Here is a 24,542-nt window from a genome sequence, read left to right as displayed (position 1 = left end):
GTCTCATTTGGTTTCACCATGTCTTTAATAATCCAGCTCTTCAGCTGAGAAGGAGCTTTGAGTTCTTACTCCACATGAAAAGTGGCAGCTTCGTCTTTGAAATTGTATCCTTATAGTAAACAGAGACCTGTATTGAATATTTTTGGTGGAAATTTCAAATTTAGGCCAAAGTAAATGGGTGAGCTGACCATGGGTCTGAGTTTTCAGCATGTTATAACTCAAGTGAAATTTGTTGAAAGCTCGTGCAGACACTGGTTGCTTTTCACTGGTAGGTTGATAGGAGTTGAGTTTTTTTTTAAAGTAGAATTGATATGTAGCTAAATTTATTCTGTCCAGGAAATATTATGGTTGCCTATTTTTGCTTAACCAGCTGGTCTTCCTGAAGTTTAGTGTGATTTGTGGCATTTCGAGCTAGATTTATTTCTGTCTCTGAAATGGGCAGAAAATGTAACCCTTCATGTCCTAACACTCAAATTAGCAATCTGTCATGAGCAAGGTTCTTGAACAGATGAGGCTAGATGGTGAAAAAACTGACCATTATGCAAATAGAGCTAAACTGTGCTTTGCACAGTACATCAGCTTCCAAGTTTGTCTTGCATGGTGGAGTTTGAGTAGACTAGCAGGAAATCAAATGTTTAATTGCTTAGCATTCAAAAGCTGAGTTAATAGGCACTTTTTTTAAAGTGTGGTAAAGTAGAAAATAATTAGAGCAGCACCTGAAGTCTGGCCACTAACTGGTAGATGCTTTCTGAACTTAAGGACGATCTAGTAATTCTCATTTTCTCATTTTTAAAAAAAGCAGTTTGCTACAGTACTCTGACTACTAACTATAACATTTCAAATGTTTAGTGAGATTTTAAATAATTTTTGTGACTGCTAGGGCCCAGAACTATCTTTCCCCAAAATTGGAAAGAAATGAATTAAGCCTGAAAATAAAAACCTCCTTTCAGATTTTCCTTATTTGTCAAGCGATTCTCTCCAGGTCTAGTCCAAATGGATGCAAGAACCATAAAGCTCAGCAGATTGTGCCTTGGAACATATTGAATTCTTCAAAATTGAGTCCTCCCGTCTTCAGATCCTCAGTTTCTTCTCTATATAAAGTGGTGCCAGGGGAGTTGTGATCTGAGTACCTATGACCTTTTGTGTATTACACACCCCTATTATTTTTCATGCTATCATTTCCATTTGAGCCTGGAGATCTGTGAATCTCATTGCTAAAAGGATGGAATCTGGCTCTGCAGTTTGAACTGGAGACGTGACTGTTCACAAGATCCCAAGACATCTGGGGCTTTGGAACGTGGGTCATTGTTGTCTGTTACAGAATTACTGCATATCTGCAGTCAAAGGCACTTGTGTAAAGCCATCTTCAGTTTAGCTGGAACCTGTCTTGCTGTGTCTGTGACCAACTGCTCTGATAACGTAACTGGTTGGATTCAACTAACTTTCAATTGGACTTTTGCATATATTTATGTATGCTTGATTTCCAAGAAGAGGGTAGGGGGAGGTGTTTGAGATTCCCACCTATATAGTTTGGTGAATGTGATTAGTGAGTTGATTTAGTCTTTTTTCCCAGTGGCTCCATGTACTCAGCTTCTGTTCAAATGTTTTTCTTTTCGAATTCTGATTTATTACATTGAGAAAATGGTGGATGGTTCCAAATCCCTCTTAGAAATTAAATTCACTTTGAGGATGAGCATTTTTTTTGTCAAGGCCGATTAACAACTCAGCAGTGAGGCAGCAAAAACTAGCAAAATCCCATGAGATAAATGTCTTCTTGCAGAAGGGGAAGGAGGGGTGGGGAGCTTAAGACTCAACATCTGCCATTGCAACTGAAGAATATACCATCATATTTTTAAAAAAAATCCACCTCTTCCCTGCTTTTCCACTCCTTCCCCACCACCACCCAGAGATAGGAACAGGAGTAGGCCATTCAGCCCCTCGAGCCTGTCCCACCATTCAGTGAGATCATGGCTGATCTGCGGCCTAACTCCATATACCTACCTTTGGCCCATATCCCTTAATATCTTTGCTTAACAAAAATCTATCTATCTCAGATTCAAAATTAACAACTGTTCTAGCTTCAACTACTGTTTGTGGGAGAGTGTTCCAAACCTGTACCACCGTGTGTGTCAAGAAGTGCTTCCTAACATCTCTCCTGAATGGTCTGGTCCTAATTTTTAGACTCTGCCCCCTAGTTTTAGAATCTCCAAGCAGTGGAAATAGCTTATCTTCATCTAGCCTGTCTTTTCCTGTTAATATCTTGAAGACTTCGATCAGATCACCCATTAACCTTCTAAATTCTAGCGAAAACGAGCCTAATTTGTTTAATGTCTCCTCATAACTTAACCCCTGTAGACCAGGTATCATTCTTGTAAACCTACATTGCACTCCCTCCAAGGCCAATATATCCTTCCTAAGGTGTGGTGCCCAGAACTGCTAACAGTACTCCAATTGGGGTCTAACCAGGGTTGTGTACAGCTTTAGCATAACCTCTGTCTTTATACTCCAATCCTTTAGATATAAAGGTTAGCATTCCATTAGCCTTTTTGGTTATTTTCTGCACTTACTCATGACATTTTCAAGACCTTTGCACCTGAACCCCCCAAGTCTCTCTGGTCATCCACTGTACTTAACCTCTTCCCATTTAGAAAGTACCCTGCTTTATCCTTTTTTTAGTCCAAAATGGATAACTTCACACTTGCCCGCATTGAAATCCATCTGCCACAGTTTTGCCCACTACCTAGTCCGTCAATATCTCTTAGCATAAAATTGCAATCATCTAGACTGTCTACAATGCCACCTAACTTTGTATCATCAGCAAATTTGGACATATGACTTACTATGCCATCATCCAAGTCGTTAATGAATAATTGAGGCCTCAACACTGCCTGTGCGGAGTTTGCAAGTTCTCCCTGTGACTGCGTGGGTTTCCGCCGGATGCTCCGGTTTCCTCCCACAGCCAAAGATTTGCAGGTTGATGGGTAAATTGGCCGTTGTAAATTGCGCCTAGTGTAGGTAGGTGGTAGGAGAATGGTGGGGATGTGGTAGAGAACATGGGGTTAATGTAGGATTAGTATAAATGGGTGGTTGTTGGTCGGCACAGACTCGGTGGGCCGAAGGGCCTGTTTCAGTGCTGTATCTCCAAATAAATAAATAAATAAACATGGATCCCTGTGGGACACCACTAGTCACATCCTGCCAATCGGAGTACTTATCCATTGTCCCCACTCTCTGTCGCCTACCACTCAACCAACTTTCTAACGATGTCAATAATTTGCTCAACTCCATGGGCTTCTGCCTTAGTTAGCAGTCTCTTGTGTGGGACTTTATCAAATGCTTTCTGGAAGTCCATATAAATAACATCCATAGACACTCCCCTGTCCACTACCTTAGTCACCTCTTCAAAAAAATTCAATGAGATTTGTCAGGCATGACCTTCCAGTCATGAATCCATGCTAGCTGTCCCTGATTAACTGAAATTTTTCTAGGTGTTCAGTCACCCTATCCTTGATTATAGACTCCAGCAGCTTGCCCACCACAGATGTCGGGTTAACTGGTCTATAATTTCCTTGGTTCCCCCTTTCACCCTTCTTAAAAGGTGGAGTGACATGTGCAACTTGCCAATCCAGAGAGACCACTCCTGAATCTAGAACTCTGAAAGACTATAGGGCATCTACAAGTGCTCTCCTATTTCCTTTTAACACCTTCGGATGGAAACTGCCAGGTCCTGGGGATTTCTCACTCTTTAGTTCCATTAATTTTCTTATTACTGATTTACTTGGGTTAATTGTATTAAGTCCCTGTCCCCTATCGGCTATTAATTTTTTCGGGACTTCCGGCAGGTTATCCTCCTTTTCAACTGTAAATACTGAGGCAAAGTAATTGTTCAACATGTCTGCCAGTTCCCCATTATCAATGACAATATCTCCAGTTTCATCTTTTAGTGGGCCTACATTGCTCTTGACCACCTGTTTTCCCTTTAATGTAACTATAAAATTTCTTATTGATTTTGATGTCCCTTGTAAGTTTCCTTTCATCTTTTAGTCGCTAAAACTGCATTTCAAAAGAGCTACAGAACATAGATATTTTGGATTTGTATTATGTAAGGAAGTCTTCTGCCGGTGATTTTTTTTTAAAGTGGATACCAACAGCATAACCAAGTACATCAGTTGATAGTTAAGTACTGAAAGGTTGTTTTTGACATTTTAACTGATATTCTTAGCACTTTTCTTGCTTTGAACATCTCGTTGAGTCAAAGTTTTGGTGATTCCCACTCCTGCATTCCACAATTTATATTTCTCTCATTTTGCTGATCTATTTTAATTTTCTGTGAATTGAAGTTTTTACTCAGCTACCAGTTGCCCTATTGGACTACGTGTTTGCATACTGTCAGAAAAATCCTATTAACTGTGTATAAAAAAAAAAAGCCTTTGAGCTTTGAAATTTACAGAAACCTGTTATGCCTATGTCCCTAGAACTCAAGGATCTAATGCAATTGGCAGCACTGTGAGCCTCTAGCAGTATTGCTGAAGGATGTTTGTTTAATCCCCACACATATCTGTGCAAGAGGAAATTGCTAAACAAGGCTGTGTTCTGGCATATTTCTCAATTAACTTTTTAAAATGTATTAAGTATTACAATAAACATTCTGGTTTGCAAGCTTCCCATCAATTGGATTCAGCTTGCCTTATATTTAAAACATGGCGTGACTACAGTATGGGTCAAAGGTTAATTTTGTGAACACATGTCCATATGCATGTCTCTCTTGATTTAACTTTTGCTTAATAAACTAGGTAGCAGTTTTTAAAAAAGAAAGTAAAGTTCTTTGGGTAAGCAAGCTTGTTATATAAGCAGTACTATTGATAAAATCAGAATTGGTAACCTTCAAGGAATATGGGATGAATGTTTTTTTATCATTAACTTCTGATTTTTAAATGCTGGTTATGCTACTCTAGCCGCGACTGATAAATCTTTGTAAGTTGAATTTTACTGAAATGGCTACATCAACATCTATCATCTCTGATAGAGACTGAGCTCCTATCTGGGATTCATTTGAGTGCACAATATTCAACTGTAGAAAAAGACAGTCTTCAAAAGGTTACTAGAGCTTAGCCTTGTGACAAACCTGAAACTGTAAGGATAATTCCGCCCCTAGTCCCCAATTTGTTGCAGAGTCTTTATCGCCACTGAATTTTGCACCATCTTTGTTTCTATGGTGTTGAATTTTTTTCTCTTTGGTTGATTTCAGCACTCAACTGAGAAACTGAATGAAAGTGGCAGCTTGTTTCCATACGAAATCGATGGTAAGTTTGTTTTGTTTTTCCCACCCCACCCCCAGACAGACTCTTCAGAGTAAAAATAGTGACAGATTTCTGCTAGCCTTTTCAGAAGCTGGCAGTTCTTTGCAGTGAGAAAAGCCAGATTACAATTAATTTGTTAGGAACAGGATTAGCCCATTAAGCTCTGAGGGCTGTTCCACCATTCAGTTTGACTAAGATCGATGTGTACCTCAGTTTACCCACCCCCCCCCCCCCCCCCACCCCACACAGCCAATATCTCCTTGATACCCTTACCTAACAAAACTCTCCATGACTACTTGCATTTTTATAGCAGCTTTAACATGTGAAATGCTTTGACGCTTTCTAAGTGCATAATCAGATAAGGTAAGTTTTAAGAAGTGACTTAAAAGGAGGAGAGACATGGAGACCGAGGTGCAAGAAGGGAGTTTCACAGCTTGGGGCCTATAATAAGGCTGAAGGCACAGTTGCCAATGATAGGGTGAATTTGTATAATTTATCCCCATAATTTAGCTCTTTAAGCCCTGGTGTTTATTTTACCCTCCAAAGCTGATATATCTTTGCAGAACTCCAGATGAGGGATCTGATTAAGGTTTTGCACAACTCTGCTTAAGCATCACCTCCACGCTTCTGTATTTCAACTGTTGAGATAACGGCCAACATCCCATTAGTTTTTTTTGATCATTTTATCTATATTGGCTTTTCAAAAGAAAAAGTCTTACATTTATATAGCACTTTCTGTGACCTCTGTTCCAAAGCACTTTACAGCCAATGAAGTACTTTTGAAGTGTGTTGTCTGTTGTAATGTAGGAAATAGGGCAGCCAGTTTTCACACTGTTTCCCCCAAACAGCAATATGATGACAAAAATGAGATTAATTGAGGTGTAAATATTAGCCAGGACATGGGATAACTCCCCTGCTGCTCTTGGCCATAGTGCAATGGGATCTTTTATGCCCACCTGAGGGCAGACAGGACTGTGTAATGTGCCATCTGAAAGATCGTGCAGTACTCCCTCAGTACTGTGCTGGAGTCTCGAGTGGGACAAGCCCACAGTCTTTGGACCTTGGAGGCAAGACTGCTACCAACTGACCCATAGCTAACTTCACACAGTAGTGACTTGTGTACACACCTGAAATCCCTTTTCTCCTCTGTAGCTGCTAGCCTCTCAACATTAAGAAATATTCTGATGTTTCTTTCTCTGACCTAAAGTGGGTGACCTTGCACTTTACCACATTGAACTCCATATTCCATAATTTTACCCGCTCACTTAGTCTGTGTCCTTTTGCAACTTCCTTCTCCCATCTACACAACTTACTGTGCCTCCTAACCTGGTATCATTTGCAGACTTTTTTGATGTACAACTCTCTTCCTTCATCTAAGTCTTTGATATATATGATGAAAAACTGAAGGCTTCCCTGTACAGATCCCTGGAAAGCAAAAGCCACTTCACATTCCACCAATTGGAACAAATCCTTATCCTGACTGTCTCCTACCTCCCAATTATTTACCCACCCATGTCACATGGTTACCTCCAATTTTGTGCGCACTCATTTTTGTTAATGGCCTCTTCTGCAGAACGTTATCAAATGCCTTCTCGAAATCGATATAAGCAATCCCCAGACACTCCCCTATCCACTGTCAGTGACTTCTTCCAAAAAAAAAAATTAATCTTAACTGAGCCAGACATGACCTACCCTTCACAAATCCATGCTGTCTTTGATCAGCTGATACATATCCAAGTGTTTAGTTACTCTGTTCCTGATAGAACATTGCTCTCCAGTGGAAAGCATTTTTGACAAAGAATAGGGAGAAGCAATATAACTAATAGTTCTAAAGAGTGTGTAGAAATAGAAGGATCTGGGGGTGTATGTGCATTGATCTTTGAAGGTGGCAGGACATATTGCAAGAGTGGTTAGTAAAGCCTACAGGATCCTGGGATTCATAAATGGAGACCTAGAATACAAAAGCAGGGAAGTTATGCAGACCATTTATAAAGCTCTGGTTAGCCCCCAACTGGAGTATTGCATCCAGTTCTGGTCACCACACTTTAGGAAGGATGTGAGGGCCCTTGAGAGGGTGAGAGGAGATTTACCAGAATGGTTCCAGGGATGGAGAATTTTAGTTACAAGGCTAGGTTGGAAAAGCAGGGTTTGTTCTCCTTGGAGCAAAGGAAATTGAGGGGAGATTTGATTGAAGTGTACAAGATCATGACAGGCTTAGATAAGTTAGACAAAGAAAAGCTGTTCCCATTAATTAATGGTACAAGGACTAGGAGACAAATTGTAAGTTTTGGGCAAAAGATGCAGGCGGAATATGAGGAAGCACTTTTTTAATACTGCGGGTGGTAATGACCCGGAACACTGTTCATGCTTCCACCGCCCTTGTGGGCAATCAGTGACTTCAAGAGGAAGTTGGATGGCCATTTGAGAGAAATAGACTTACAGGGCTATGGGAATCGAGCAGACAATGGAACAGACAGGCTAGCCCTGTGGAGAGCTGGTATGGACTGGATGGGCTGAATGGCCTCCCGTGCCGTAAATGACTGATTCAAAGTCCTGGACAACTTGTTTTCATGGGTGAAATTCCTGTTTGAAATCCAAGGGTTGTGAATCTTTAGAATTCTCTCACCTAAAGAGATGTAGGTTCTCAGTCGTTGAGTATATTCCAGACAGAGGTCGATAGATTTTTGGGTATTAAGGGCTATGAGAATAGTACGGGAGGCGAGCTGAGGTAGAAATCAGCCATGATCTTGAATGGTGGAGCAGGGTCAAATGGCTTACCCTTGCTCCTATTTCTTATGCTCTTGTTTATAAAATAAGCTGAGTAATATATTAAAAATGTTAAATAAAAATATTGCTCTATAACAAGTGCTGCAAAGGGTGCATAGAAGTATTTAACACAACTTGGGTTGCTTCTCAAATTGACCTGTGAAACTTTGCCTGTTTAGTGCTTGTTTTGAATATTCTTCATTAGTAAATGCATTTTGAAAGCACCATAGGGGCTTAATTTGTTTTGCCCTCCATTGCTAAGCAGTACGTTAAAATACAAGTACTTGATTTGCTGAATGTGCTGTATAAAGCTCATGTTGATTCGTACATAGTGTTACGACTGAGCCGGGAACAATGCACTCAGTTCAGTCCCATCACTCCACAGGTCACAGCATATTAAAGTTTTCCCACCCAACAGGAAAACGGCCAAATTAAACACACTAGTGACCCCCAGAATAAAACAGACCAAACCAGGTATCTTCAGACAACAACAAATTAACTATTAAAAACTAAATCTTAAACACTATTAAGATAAACCTATGTCTAAAGACTTTATAACTTATTTTAACCTAACTTCCCCCATTCTCTCATTCAAAAATCACAGTTAACCAGTTTCTTTTTTAAATAAAATTGTTTTTAAAAATTAGCTGTTAATAATAAGGACTTTGTGGGTTACGTTCCCGATGGGTGAGGTATACTAGTGTGAAAATAATGAAATGCCTCTCGAAGTCTTCACACTGATTTGATGAAAGTCCTTCAAGACATTCAAAACCCTTTGGCTGCAGCAGGCATCAAAACCACCAGCGAATTCCAGAAAATACAGTCGAGATTCAATTATGAAGCAAATACTTCCTAGCTCGGAAGTAAAGAAAATAAATTTTGCTACCTTCAGCTTTTTTTCTCCTTAGACAGTTAACTTGGCCTGTAGCTCCTTGTAGAATTTCTGCTGAGCATAGACAGCTCTTTTCTTCAATAGCACAGCTTGCTGGTGTCTGGTTCAGACTGGTTTTTGACAATTTTACACTCTTAAATTGAAACATTATACCATGTGACCTCTGTCTCCTGCTGTGGCCTAGGGACAAGTGCAGCTGGCACTCTGCCAATCAGAAAAAATGAAAAGGTTCCATGACAATTGATGCACATGTAAATTTATGCTATACTGTATATGTCCTTGGATGTAGTTATAAGTGGGAGTGGATAATGTAGTCATCAACTCTAGTTTGAGTAATCTCATTTTCATGCACAGGATTAAATCCTGAGTACTGCATTTCCTAAACTTAAGACCATTTCCCACCTGCTTTCAGTTTTGAAAAATCAGCTGTAATTAATGAAAATAGTAAATTTTATAGCTAAAAAAATTGTTGCTGTGCTTTCCATAGACACTCATCCGATTATGGCTTGGAATTTTATTTGCTCCTTTTGAGTTCTAAATGTGTTGCACAAACTTAATTTGCAGGTCATGCAGGTGCAAAAAATACCTTCCCAGTGAATGTGACTTTGCAAGCATTGCCCATGTCCTGAGAACATTTTATTGAAAAAAACTAATTTGGACTCCATTGGGTTGCAAGGGCCACAAACCAGCATACTGATCAATGATGAGCATAAAATGAAAGCTTTCTATTGTGGAAATAGTTAATTGGCTATTCTTCATTGCAGTGTTGATGCAATTCAGTTGAATTTGGGCTTTTTATTAGCCTGCTATTTAGGGTGTCAATCAATGAAAAGCTTGCTGCCATCTTTAATGAGCAGTGGGAGCAAGAAGACAGATGGGCAAGAGATTTCAGATGGTGAGGAAAAAGGCTTGCATTGTTGAAAATGTGTAAAATAAGAGTAATCCTAAAAACCACGAGAGGTGCATAAAGGGTGGCAGGCAAGCAGGTGACGTTTAAAAACATTTCTTTAACTGAGAAATTTGATAATTGAGGGTTACTGTTAAAGTAAATTATATTTCCGATAGTTTAAATAGCATTACCACATAGAGAATCATAGAATAGTTACAGCACCGAAGGAAGCCATTCAGCCTGTCATGACCGTGCTGTGTCTCCAAGAGCAACTCACGTTGTCACACTGCCCTGCCTTTTCCTTATAGCTGTGAGCACTTTTTCTCTTCAGATAGTTATCTAATTCTCTTGAATGCGCTGATTTGAATCTGCCATCACACTGGCAGTACATTTCAGATGCTAACCACTTCATGTGTGTATTAAAAAGAAAAGATTTTCCTCATGCCGTGGCTTTTGCCAATCACCTTAAATCGGTGCCCTCTGGTTCTCTATCCTCCTCTATGAACAGTTTCTCCCTATCTATTTTGTCCAGACCCCTCATGATTTTGAACACTTCAACCAAATCTCTTAATCTCGTCTACAAGGAGAACAGCTCTAGTTTCCTCAACCTAGCCATGTAACTGAAGTTCCTCATCCCTATAACCATTTTTGTGAATTTTTTTCTGGACCCCCTCTAAAGGCTTAACATTATTCCTAAAGTGTGTTGCCCAGAACTAGACAATATTCCAATTGAGGCTGAACCAGTGTTTTATACAGGTTTATCATAACTTCCTTGCTCTTGTACTCTATACTCATTTATAAAGCCCGGGATCCTGAATGCTTCATTAACTGCTTTCTCAACTTGCCCTGTAACCTTCAATGTGCATATATACACCTCCTGATCCCTCTGCTCTTGCACCCACTTTAGAATTATACCCTTTAATTTTTTTTGTGTCTCGTTCACACTTTTTTGCATTAAATGTCATCTGTCACTTGCTTTCCACCATCTGTTTGTGCTTTTGAAGTTTATCATTATTCTCCTCACAGTTCACAATGCTTCCAAGTTTTATGTCATCTGCACATTTTGAAATTGTGCCCTTGCGCCCAAGCCTAGGTCATTCATAGATTCAAAAAAAGCAGTGGTCCTAACCATGCCAACCCCTGAGAAACCCTACTTCCTGCAGCCTGAAAAACAGTTCACAACTACTTTTGTTTCCTATCACTCAGCCAATTTCATATCCATGCTGCTACTGTCCCTTTGGTTCCATGGGGTCTAGCTTTGCTGACAAGCCTGTTATGTAGCACTTTATCAAATGCCTTTTGGAAGTCCATGTACACACCAACTGCATTATCTTCATCAAGCCTCTGTTACCACATTAAAAATATCAAGCAAGTTAGTTAAACAATATTTGCCCTTAACAAATCTGTGCTGGCTTCCCTTAAATGATCCACATTTGCTTAAGTGGCTATTAATTTTGTCCTAAACTATCATTTCTTAAAGCTTTCCCACTACCAAGGTTAAACTGACTGGCCTGTAGTTGTGGGCTTATGCTTATACCCTTTTTTGAACAAGGGTGTAACATTTGCAATTCTCCAGTCCTCTGGCACCACCCCTGTATCTACGGAGGATTGGAAGATTATGGCAAGTGCCTCTAGTCTTCACCCTTATTTCCTTCAATATCCTTGGATGCATCTCACCTGGTCCTGGTGACTTATCAACTTTAAGTGCAGTCAGCCTATCGAATACTGCCTCTTCAATTTTTAGCCCATTCAGTGTCTCAGCTACCTCTTTCAACATGACTTGGGTTCCATCATCTTCCTTGGTAAACAGAGATGCAAAGTACTCATTTAGAACCTCTGCCATGCCCCCTCCTTCCATGTGTAAAAACCCTTTGAGTCCTAATCTGCCCCACTCCTCCTATTACCACCCTTTTACTATTTGTCTACAGAAGACTTTTTGAATCCCTTTTATGCTGGCTGCCAGTCTCCTGATACTCTTTGCTCTCTCTCTTTTTTCACTTCCCCTCTGAGCCTTCTATATTTGGCCTGGTTCTCCATTGTATTGTCCACCTGACATCCATTTCATTCTGTATGTTTCATTCTGTTTCATCTTACTCCATTTCTTTCGTCATTCAGGGAGTTCTGAATCTGTTTGCCCTACCTTTTTCCTTTTGTGGGAATGTACTCAGATTATCTCCTCTTTAAAGGCAGCCCATTGTTCTATTACAGTTTTGCCTGCCAATCTGATTCCAATTTACTTTTTTTTTCATTCATGGGATATAGGTGTCACTGGCTAGGCCAGCATTTATTGCCCATCCCCAATTGCCCTTGAGAAGGTGGAGGTGAGTTGCCGCCTTGAACCGCTGTAGTCCATTTGGGGTAGGTATGCCCACAGTGCTGATAGGAAGGGAGTTCCAGGATTTTGACCCAGTGACAGTGAAGGAACGGCGATATAGTTCCAAGTCAGGATGGTGTGTGACTTGGAGGGGAACTTGCAGGTGGTGGTATTCCCATGCATTTGCTGCCCTTGTCCTTCTAGTTGGTAAAGGTCGTGGGTTTGGAAGGTGCTGTCTAAGGAGCCTTGGTACATTGCTGCAGTGCATCTTGCAGATGGTACACACTGCTGCCACTGTGTTGGTGGTGGAGGGAGTGAATGTTTGTAGATGGGGTGCCAATCAAGCAGGCAGCTTTGTCCTGGATGGTGTCGAGCTTCTTGAGTGTTGTTGGAGCTGCACCCATCCAGGCAAGTGGAGAGTATTCCATCACCCTCCTGACTTGTAGATGGTGGGCAGGCTTTGGGGAGTCGGGAGGTGAGTTATCTGCCTCAGGATTCCTAGCTTCTGACCTGCTTTTGTAGCCACGGTATTTATATGGCTACTCCAGTTCAGTTTCTGGTCAATGGTAGCCCCTAGGATGTTAGTGGGGGATTCAGCGATGGTAATGCCGTTCAAGTCAAGGGGAGATGGTCATTGCCTGGCACTTGTGTGGCGAGAATGTTACTTGCCACTTATCAGCCCAAGCCTGGATATTGTCCAGGTCTTGCTGCATTTCTACACTGACTGCTTCAGTATCTGAGGAGTCACGAATGGTGCTGAACATTGTGCAATCATTAGCGAGCATCCCCACTTCTGACCTTTATTGAAGGTAGGTCATTGATGAAGCAGCTGGAGATGGTTGAGCCAAGGACACTATCCCCTGAGGAACTCTTGCAGTGATGTCCTGGAGCTGAGATGATTGACCTCCAACAACCACCACCATCTTCCTTTGCGCTAGGTATGACCCCAGCCAGCAGAGGGTTTTCCCCCTGATTCCCATTGACCTCTGTTTTGCCAGGGCTCCTTGATGCCATACTCAGTCAAATGCTACTTTGATGTCAAGGGCAGTCACACTCACCTCACCCCTCTCACTTGGGCTAGATCTGTTCAATGCATTGAAGTTGGCCTCCCCTAATTATCTTTACTCTGGATTTCTCCTTGACCTTTTCCATGGTTCACCTAAACCTAATGATTCTATAATCCCTGTCCCCTCAATGTTCCCCTACTGTCACTTGGTTCACCCATCTGGTTCACTAATGTCCTTGCCCATTCTAGCCTATGTGTGACTCCCAACCCACAATAATGTGGTTCACTCTTAACTGCCATTTGAAATGGCTTAGCAAGCCACTCCGTTGTACCAAACTGCTATGACAAAGTAGAATAAGCACCACATGGGCTGCCGAGATTTAAGAATGTAGCTCACTATCATCTCGGACAATTAGGGATGGGCAATAAATGCTGGTATTGCCAGTGATGCCCATGTTCCCTGAATGAATTTAAAAAGAATTAGTTGGCTCACGGTTGGGAATTTCCATAGATCTGATTAAAGATTAATTTTTAAAAAATGCTCCGATTGACTAGATGATTCATTGGGCCAGATTCAGCCTATGGCTACAATGTTGTGCAACTTGCATTACTTTAAAGAATATTCTGTTACCACTTCATTTTTAAACAGATTCCAATATTTTCTAATGTAATGAACTTAAACATTTTTTTATAAAATGTGCTTCACTTGGATTGAATTGCTGTCCTCTGTTCAAGCTCCAAAGTTGCGTGCACAGTATTGATGTATATCGGGGAAAAAATGTAAACTACAAACATTTTCTTATGCTAAATTAGGGCCTTGTATGGTGACCGAATGAAATGTATGTTGCTTTGCTTGAAACTCATGCGGAAGTTATTTTTTGTTTTATAATTCCAGTTGTCAAGTAACACAATCAGCTCTAAACAGCCTAAAATCTTATCAGAATTGTTTAAGTGCTCTCCAAACCTTGCCTTTTTCCAAAAAGACACTAATTGAGTGCTTAAATAATCAGTCATGTGATGTTTGGGGATGGGTGTGGTAGGTATGGGGGCAGCAGGAGGAACAGTCCAATTGTCATACAGCCCTTGACATCCTGGTACTGATATCCTTGTACCTTGATTGCTGCACTGTTTTTCCACTGTGCAGATGTGAATGTTGGGTAATTTTGACTCTTGAAGTACAGGTAGCTAATTTATCCATGCCGTTAGCCTGACATGTTGAACAGAGCTAGCCTATATTTGTATGTGTTTTATACTAGCCTTGACTAACAGCATTTTTTTGACCTATTCTAATTTTTTTTTTTATAAAAAAAGTAATGTTTGACTTGTATTCAAATACCCTTGCTCAACAGAGTTTTGGTACTTTGTGAAATAAACTATGTGCTGTCAATGAGAGCATTTCTTTTGAATTGCTGAAAATAGACATTGTCGAAGCTTTTCGTCTTGCACTCATCAGGACAATCCACAAGAATAACCAATGTAAGGGAAGACAACTTGTACTGCATGAGAGGAGAGTGCTGATTGGTTGGTAAGTGAGCTCTGGTAGAGGCATTGCCATGGAGAATGCACCAGTTTACGGTGACTGATCGTTAACTGCCAAGCTTTGTTTGAAATTTAAACCAGGCGGCTAGACTGTCAAGGCATTGTCCTGAGGAGTGAACCAGCAAATGGCTGTCATTTTGTTCAGCTGAAACAGGTGCAATGTGTGTACATGTTCTTTCTGTCTGCAAGGAACAGGGCCTTGTGTATTAATATATGTAGCTTCCAGTACGCACAAATGCGCCTCACTGCGAGCCTTACTGACCATCTTAAATTGGTTGTCAGTGTAATTCTTAGCACACTGCAGATTATTTAGAAAATGTTGTCCAATCATGGAATCACATCAAATGTTGGACGCTGTTTTGAGTTTAGCAAGTACGGGCTGGTTGGGTACAGCTCGTACCTCGTCTGTTGTGAACATTGGAAGGGACGCGTTGTTTGATACATCTCAAAGACTGGTGGATTGTATGGCCTGTATACCTAGCATCATGCTGGCATTGAAATTCATATCGCATTACTGATTTGTGAGATAGGCAGGATGTCTTGTTTGGCTTGATGGCAGCATCCTGTTGGCGAACACCAGATGTGTTGCTACTGCATAGTAGCGGCATGAAACAGCTAGCTTTATTGCTCATTCTTGGGATACATAACCCTTCCAGGGTAATTTGAAGTAGACTGCACACTTTTCAGGGCTGAAAATGATGGCCTTAGGCCCGTTCATAAGTCTGCGCGATATACAGTAAGAAATTATCTGATCAGGGTAGCCATTGTCACGCAGGATGTCTTTGATTCGCCTCATTTCAGCATCAAGCTTGCATGGTGAGCAAATGACTCGGGCCCTATTTACGAGGTTGCCGATAAGGCCAATCTCGTAGCGTGTGGCATTCTATGAATCCCAATGCGTGTATTGGCCAGCAAAGGTAGGTTTGCGACAGACCGTGGTAGAGAGCCCCTTAACAGATTTCTCAACTAGTACATCAAGGAAAGGGAGCTCATGTGACTTCTCCATTTCAAAGGTGAATTCCAGTGTGTTGCTAGGTATATAGGCTGTACGTCCCAAAGACTTGTGGATCTTATCAAACAACATGTCCCTTCTGCTGTTTTCAACGGGCTGTACCCAACCAGCCCGTGCTTGCAAAACTCAAAACCGTGTCCAATATTAGATGTGATTCCGTGATTGGACAACATTTGCGAAATAATCCGCAGTGTGCTAAGAATTATGCTGATCAATTTAAGATTGTCAGTAGGGCTCAGTGTGGTGCATTTGCATGTACTAGAAGCTACATACATTAACAGGGCCCTGTTTGCAGACAGAAAGAACATGTACACATATTGCACCTAGAACAAAGAACAAAGATAATTACAGCACAGGAACAGGCCCTTCGGCCCTCCAAGCCTGCGCCGATCCAGATCCTCTCTCTAAACATGTCGCCTATTTTCTAAGGTTCACCTGTTTCACAAAGCGTGTCAGTTAACAGTCAGTCACTGTAAACTGATGCATTCTCCATGGCAATGCCTCTACCAAACAATTGTGCCAAACAGGTGCCAGGTAATGACCATCTTCAACAAGAGAATCTAACTATCTCCCCATGACATTCAATGGCATAATGATTGAGTCTCCCACTGTCAAATTCCTAGGGGTTACCATTGACCAGAAACTGAACTGGATTAGTCATATAAATACTGTGGCTACAAGAGCAGGTTAGAGGCTAGGAATCCTGTGGCGAGTAAGTGACCTCATGACTCCCCAAAGCCTGTCCGCCATCTACAAGGCGCAAGTCAGGAGTGTGATGAAATACTCTGCACTCTCCTAAATGTGTGCAGCTCCAACAACGCTCTAAGCTCGACACCGTCCAGGACAAAGTAGCCCACTTGATTGTTCCCCCCCCCCCCCCCCCCCCCCCATCCACAAACATTCACTCCCTCCACCACCGACACAGTGGCAGCAGTGTGTACTCTCAAAGTTGCAGCAATGTACCAAGGGACCTTTAACAGCACCTTCCAAACCCATGATCTCTGCCACCTAGAAGGGCAAGGCCAGCAAATGCATGGGAACACCACCACCTGCAAGATCCCCTCCAAGTCACACACCATCCTGACTTGGAACTATATCGCTGTTCCTTCACTGTTGCTGGGTCAAAATCTTGGAACTCCCTTCCAAACAGCACTGTGGGTGTACCGACCACACATGGACTGCAGTGGTATAAGAAGGCAGCTGACCGCCACCTTTAAGGGCAATTGGGGATGGGCAATAAATGCTGGCCTAGCCAGCGACACCCAGATCCCATGAATGAATAACAAGAAAAGTTCACTTGCCAACAGATCCGCATTCCCTTCTAAGTAGTGCGTTGTTGTTTTCCCTTACATTGGTTATTCTCGTGTATTGTCCTGATGAGTGCCAGACAAAGTTTCGACAACATGTCTCTCTTTTCAGCAGTTCTCCTCAAGTTCTGTACTACCAAATGACGATTAATATTTCTTTTATTAGTGTTGAATGTATGCAGTTAAAATTATTTTCATGTTTCATTTGTCCCATTGAAAATTTGATTCATGTACAAGCTAGAGAAATTGTTGACCATGTTTTCACTTTTCTCCAACAGAAGAAAGTCCATGGGCACTTGTAAACAGGACTTGTCCGATTAAAGCTGAAACAAACCGCAATGTGGCTTTTCCTTTTTCAACATGCACGTTTCATGGCCTGGCTGACCACGTTGGGTTGCAATGGAATATCAACACAAATAAAACTTCTGTCTCCGGCTGGATCAGTGAGTTGAATCTCAATGAGAACTCGAGCACTCCTTTGGCCCCCCCTACTAAACGACATTGCAGGTCTCTTTCAGAGCCTGATGAATTGTCCCGGTGCCGGTCTCCATGGAAACCCTGTAGTTCCAAGGTCTGGACTCCTGTGTCGAAGCGGCGGTGCAACAGCGGTGGCAGTGCAACTTTACAGCGCTGCAACAGCCATGGCAATGCCACTCTGCAGAGAAGCACAAGCATCAATCTGCTCCAGCATATTAATAAACATACACTATCACTCAACAACAGTATATTTAATATCACCAGCTTCAATACTTCACCAGTACCAAGGCCCTCATCTGCCAGCAGTGGTTTTGTAGATAGCAGTGAGGGAAGCACATCAAGTGTCCGTTGGAACTCTGCAGGACCGTTTGATTTTAACCCAAGGCGGAGGCTGTCACTTTCACAGGAGCACATTACAGAGACGACAAATCTCTTGCCTTCAGCAAACAGCACTCCCACCTCCACACCAGAGCTGAGTCGTCGACAGGGATTGCTGCGATGCCGCTCACAGCCTTGCGTGCTGAATGAAAGGAAATGTGGGCTAAAGCGCAGGCGGGAGGAAGACGTCAGGTGGACGCGGCCCTCTTTGGACTTCCTAAAGATGACGAGGGTAAGTTGTAGAAAGCCTTTTCATATTGCCAAAAAATCTGGTAAATGGTAATATTTTGTTTAGTTTGGGATGAAAGGGATTAGAAATAATTGACGTGCAGGGCTCTTGCATATAGTAAGACAGCACATTTTCAACTTCACTGCCTTTTACTAGAATTAGTTTGGCCTGTCACAAGTATGCCTGCTCTCTCACTTTAGTCCACTTGTAAATTTCTATATAAACTATCAACTGATTTCCATCAGGATTCATTTAAAAATCCATTTACAAAGATTTAAATGATTTTTTTTTTGTGCTCCTTATCCTCCCATTTTCTGTTTGAATATTTTAAGTTTTGACAAGCTCATGCCAGAGATGAATTTTAATTTATGGTGTGATTGCGTATGATTTCATAAAGACTTCATAATTTCATACAATAAAGACTGGAAAAATATTTAAATTAAAAGCTCATACAGTAGGGAGAACAACTATAAGGCAAAAGTATCAATACTGTAATGGGGCTTGGATAGACTTCAGCCATTCAGTCACCCTGGGGGTCAGAATTACGCAGTTCATAAAGTTCTGCTGGACCAGCATGAAATGAGCAGTCATTTAGCAGATAAAATGGCCACAGCTATGCAGAGGGTTTCTTCTGAAACTCCAGGTGTGGTCATTTACCATACACCTTGTTATGACCAGTTGAGCAATGTGTCTAGGGGTCTTTGGCTGTCTTCACCACCTGGTCTTAATATAACATAACGGTTTAATTTTAAATAGTGTTTTCAGCTCCCCTTTTTATGAATCCTTGTTCAGTTTCCAATTATTAGGCAAAGAATTGAGCACACGCAGACTTTTTGTTTTAAAGCAGAAAGAGGAAATTTAATAAAACCTTAAACTAATACGGTTCACGCAAACTGATATACGATGCGCCCATGTTAGCATGCACACGTGATATAAACATGCACAATAGGGACAGAAAAGAGAAGATAAGTACAACAGTTTGAGGCAATATCTTGTTACTGTTTCTCTAGCTCACTGTAGTTCTTGATTGAAGATATAGTCTTGCGTTTCGTTGGGGCCCAGTACTAGTCTTAAACCTTGTTAACGTAGGAAACCTTTTCTGAGTTTGTGTCTTCAGTGGTTTTAGTTCCCTGAGATGAGCAGGCAGGAGAGGAGATGTTTTCAGTCCATGAGCACAGTGTCGTTTGACCTCAAATCCCTTTGGGAGTTCAAATTCAAAAAAACTCCCAAGTTGCCCAGCAGGTTAGTCATGTGTCTAGCTCCTTGTATGGAACAGTCTCATTGCATCCTTCGGAGGTTCAAATTTCTCTGCAACAGCCAGTTAGCCATGTGACTAAAACTGGTCTGACCACTTCTGTGTATTGGGGAAGCGACTGCTGGATCCCCATTGTTTCAACATTGTCTTTTTCTGGTCCGGGCTTGCAATTTTAAGTTTTAATGTTCATGTGGTGAAATAATGTGTGCATCACTCCTGGGCAGGTGGGGTTTGCCGGACAACCTTAACCATTCTTCTGCCAGAGAATTTTCTGTCAGGCTAGATGATGAGGAAGGAGTTTCTTACAATGTGAACAGTTCTTCCCCATTCTATTCAGTCATTACACTGCAGAAAGAGGCTATTCGACCCATGGTGTCTGCACTGGCTATCCTAAGAGCATTTCACCTAGTGCCACTCCTTGACCCTCTCCCCATAACCCTGCACATTCTTCCTTTTCAAATAACAGTCTAATTCCCTTTTGAATGCTTCAATTGAACCTGCCTCCACCACATTTGTAGGCAGTGCATGCCAGACCTTAACCACAAGCTGAGTTTTTCCTCGCGTCGCTTTTGCCTCTTTTACCAATTACTTAACCTGTGGCCCCTCATTCTCGATTCTTTCATGAGCGGGAACAGTTTCTTCCTATTTACTCTGTCCCGATCCCTCATGATTTTGCGTACCTCTATCAGATCTCTCCGCTGCCTTTTCTCCAAGGAAAACAGTCCCAACTTCTGCAATCCATCTTCATTAATGCAGTTCCTCATCCCTGGAACCATTCTCGTGAATCTTTTCTGCAACCTCTCTAACGCCATCGCATCTTAAAGTGTGGCGCCCAAAACTGGATGCAATACTCAAACTGAGGCTGAACTAGTGTCTTATACAAGTTCAACATAACTTCCTTGCTCTTGTACTCGATGCCCCTATTAATAAAGCCCAGGATACTGTATGCTTTATTAACTGCTCTCTCAACCTGTCCTGCCATCTTCAATGACTTGTACACATATACACCCAGGTCTCACTGCTCCTGCACCCCCTTTAGAATTGTATCCTTTTATTTTATATTATGTCTCAATGTTCTTCCTACCAAAATGCATCACTTCACATTTCTCTGCTTTGAACTTCATCTGCCACTTGTCTATGTCCTTTTGAAGTTCTACACTATCCTCCTCACAGTACACAATGCTTCCAAGTTTCTTATCATCCGCAAACTTCGAAATTTGTGCTCTGTACGCCAAGGTCTAGTTCATTAATATATATCAGGAAAAGCAAGGTTCCAACACTGATCCCTGGGGAACTCCACTACAAACCACCTTCCAGCCCGAAAAACATCCATTAACTATTACTTTTGTTTCCTGTCACTCAGCCAATTTCATATCCATGTTGCTACTGTCCCTTTTATTCCATGAGCTACAACTTTGTTCTCAAGTCTGTGCGGCACTGTATCAAACGCCTCTAGACCTGCTCTCTTAATGCGCTTAATACTAATTCCCTTCCTGTTACTTACTCTGATTAAAATATTTTAGTTTAACTAGTTAAGCTACTAATTTAATACAGTACTTCTCAATTTCCTGGTCCTAGTTTAAACCACTGCCCTAGTTTTAGAAAGAAACCTCACGCACCAATTAATCACCACCTCTGACATCACTGCTTGCTTTTCTGAAAATGCACCGCTGTTCCCTTGCTCATGTGAGCTGTCGTCCTCTGCCAGCACTAAATGTGTCTCCGGTCAGGTCTGTCGAGATGAATAGTCTTCTGAGGAGTTATGGGCGAGACTCATGCCTCTGCCCCATATATCTTCGAAAGGTGGCGGTTTTGGCATCTCCAGGATTTTCTACTGGTTCTTTGCTGCAATATGATGCCTGATGTTAGGAGGTCATGTGTTTGAGGACTGGCAGACAATTTGTTAATCTCGTGGACCTTGTTCTTAATATTTAATTGAGTTGTATGTCAACTAGTTTTGTGTGGGATATATGTAGCCACATGGGAGTGCAGTATTCTCCAACTGAGTAGTAGAGAGCTAATGCTAATTGCTAAACATTTTCATGTTGGCTCAAATTGAGCTTGCAAGCTGTTTAAGATGACATTTCTGCTCTTGAACTCTTTTCAAACATGTCATACGTACCTAGAAAGAGTTTCAGTACTTTGGAAAAGAGGACACTATGGTTGGACCATTGAATCTACATGTTGAATGTAAAGCTTACAAAAAAGTTATTTTTCTCTTGCCTCATCTGACATTCATGCAGCAGTTGTATTTTTCTCCTTCCTATGTATAGTATTTTACTCTTGTCCATCTTATTTTTAAGGTGTCCTTGTTCTTCCCACTTAGCTTACATTTCATTTTATAGTTCTTAAGCTGCCTCTGATTTAGGGGCCTTCATTGTTTGGTATCTATGATGTCAACCTGGCCAATTATCATCTTTCATCAAATTTAATGGGAAGCGAGATAAGTACTTGAGGGGGAAAGGAATAGAAGGATTTGATTGGGTTACATGAAGTAGGGTGAGAGAATGCTAGTGTGGAGCATCAACACTGACGTAGACTTTTCAGATTGATCTGTTTGTGTTGCAAATGCTATGTAGTTTGATGTCGGGTGCTGGAAGGAGTTATCAGCGTGTCAAATAGCTCTTACTCATAACCTGCTTACTGAGTTCCACGAGGGCTACTCTGCTCCAAGTCTCATTGCAGCCTCGGCCCAAACATGGATGCAAGAATTAGATTCCAGAAATGAGGTGATGGTAATTGCACTTGATGTCAAGGCTGTGTTCAACTGAGTGGCACCGATGTCAGGTTCAGGAGAAAAAAAATCTCTCCACTGATTGGAGTCAGCATGCACAATAGAAGATGGTTGCAGTGGTTGGCGTTCAGTCATCTCAATGCCAGGACATCGCTGCAGGAGTTCTCAGAGCAGTGTTCGGCCCAGCGATGTTTCATCAGTGGCCTTCCCCTATCGTAAGGTCAGAAGTGGGGACAAGTGCTAGGCTATAACACTCCAAGAGTCTAGCCACCTCTGACAGTCAATTGAATTGCCATGGTCAAGCTGCCCACCATCAACATCCTGAGGTCACATTGACCAGGAATTCAACTAAACTGGACTAGCCACAGAAATGCGGTGGCTGCTAGAGCAGGTCGGAGGTTGGGTATTCCGCTGCAAGTGGATCACTTCACTTTCTCCCCAAAGTCCCTCTACTGGCTTAAGGTACAAGTCAGGGATGTGATGGAGTATTCTCCACTTGCCTGGATGGATGCAAGCTGCAGTAACACTCAGGAAGGTTAACACCAGTCAGGACAAAGCTGTCCGCTTGATCAACTCATTAACTAGCCTAAGCATCCACCCTCTTCACCTGGGTATACTGTAGCTGCACTACACTGTGTACTATGCAAAGGATGCACTAAGTCTGCAGCCTCCTCCAAGGATGAGGGCAGCAGGTGTTTGGGAACAGCATCACCTCCAGGTTGCACGCCATCCTGACTTTGAACAAATAATCACTGTTCCTTTATGGCCACTGGGTCAAAATCCTGGAACTCTCTTGCTAATATTGAGAGCATCTTCACCATATGTACCGCAGCAGTTCATAGGAGCATAGGAAATGGAGCAGGAGTAGGCCATTTGGCCCTTCGAGCTCATTGTGCCCTTCAACTAGGTCATGGCTCATCTACCTCAATGCCATTTTCCTGTATTATTCCCATATCTCGGTATCTAATATCTAGAAATTTAACAATCTTTCAATCTCTCTGCTGAACATAATGACTGAGCTTCTGCAGCCGCCTGGGGATAGAGAATTCCAAAGATTCACCACCCCTCTGAGTGAGTGAGGAAATTCCTCCTCATCTCGAGTCCTAAATGGCCTACCTCTTATTCTGGGACTCTGTCCCCTGGTGCTAGAACCCTCAACCAGGGGAAACTTCCTTCCTGCATCTACCCTGTCGAGCCCTGTAAGAATTTTGTATGCATCAATGCGATCACCTCATTCTTCTAAACTCAAGAGACTGGGCCTGCATTCTCTTCAATCTTTCCTCATAGGACAATCCTACTATCCCAGGGATTCGTCTGGTGAACCTCTATTGCACTCCCTATATGGCAAGTATATCCTGTCATAAGGTTTCATTCCAGTGAAATGAACACCTTTGGTAACTTGAAATTGAAATGTTCCAAATCATTCTGCACCTACAACCATTGTTTCCTCTTAAGTAAACCATTCTTGTTCCATTGCTCAGGTGATCCATTTTACTGTTTACTGTTCAAGTTTCACGATCACCTGTGCACTGGATTGCACAGGTGTTCTTGCATCAGCAATTCAAATAATTCAAGGTTAATGTGGAATAGTTTGCAGTCTGGAAAACTGGTTACAAGCCTTACCTAAGTTGCAGTAGAAAATTCTTTGCTCATGCCTCTGCAGATTATTGCAATTAGTGAGAATTCAAGAAAACCTTTTGCTTAAGAAATTGGCTGAAGGGAAGCAATGTATACTTGAGGGAACTACCAATTTAGAGAAGTGTGTGCACAGTGAATGCTGTTTGGGCCTTTTTCTATTTCTAATTATATCAACAATTTGTATTCGGTACCTTGATGTAAATGATTGGAAAATGAGACATTCAAGGCCTTGGTGGAGGAAAGGTATCCTGTATCTGCAGGGCCCAGGAGAGACTCCAGACTTGCACTCAGAAGGTAGTGGCAGCAGATAGCATGGCTACAAGTCAGGCCCTGAGGACCAGGATGCAGTGCCACAAGAAGTTTAGTAACCTCACATGAAGTGGTCATGTTAATCTTCAACATCCCACATTGAACTAAAGTTTGTATTCTGCCCTGTTCATGATTGAGAAGTAAGGGCCGTGCCAGGCTATGAGCATACAGATTGTATTGGGGTCCATAGTGTCTCTTGCATGCCCAGTTTTTGGCTGAGATCTATCAGCTTGTTCCATAGCACAATAGTGTGTCACCATACAACAGAGATGAGACCTTGGGGGCTAAATTCAATAGCATCTGAAAATGGGCACAAGAATTGCGATTTGCCATCAACCTGCACCCGTTGATTGTAATGCAGGTGGCACGCCAACCTGATGCTGCATGCTTATTTCAATGATTTGTATTCAGCCAGCACCAACAGCATCCTCATTGGCTGGATGCATCAGCAGGAGTCAAATATGAATGGCTAGCACCACTTAAAGCTAGCCCCCTCC

The 24,542-nt window shown here is 41.9% G+C and overlaps 1 protein-coding gene across 7 annotated transcripts in view; it reads left to right on the top strand.

Moving 5' to 3' along the window:
* The window catches only part of LOC137376449 (protein FAM53A-like), a 139,658-nt gene that overhangs the window by 46,407 nt on the left and 68,709 nt on the right, over positions 1–24,542 (top strand). For all 7 annotated transcript variants that reach the window (XM_068045515.1, XM_068045164.1, XM_068045086.1 and 4 more), the window contains 2 exons: positions 5,249–5,303; positions 17,304–18,112. In XM_068045515.1, coding sequence (XP_067901616.1) covers positions 5,249–5,303; positions 17,304–18,112 — 864 coding nt within the window. The remainder of the gene's footprint in view (positions 1–5,248; positions 5,304–17,303; positions 18,113–24,542) is intronic.

This window comes from Heterodontus francisci, chromosome 1, assembly GCF_036365525.1.
Source record: "Heterodontus francisci isolate sHetFra1 chromosome 1, sHetFra1.hap1, whole genome shotgun sequence".
NCBI classification, from domain to species: domain Eukaryota; kingdom Metazoa; phylum Chordata; class Chondrichthyes; order Heterodontiformes; family Heterodontidae; genus Heterodontus; species Heterodontus francisci.
The sequence above is the reverse complement of the archived record's forward strand: the minus strand, read 5'-3'. Positions and strand labels throughout refer to the sequence as shown.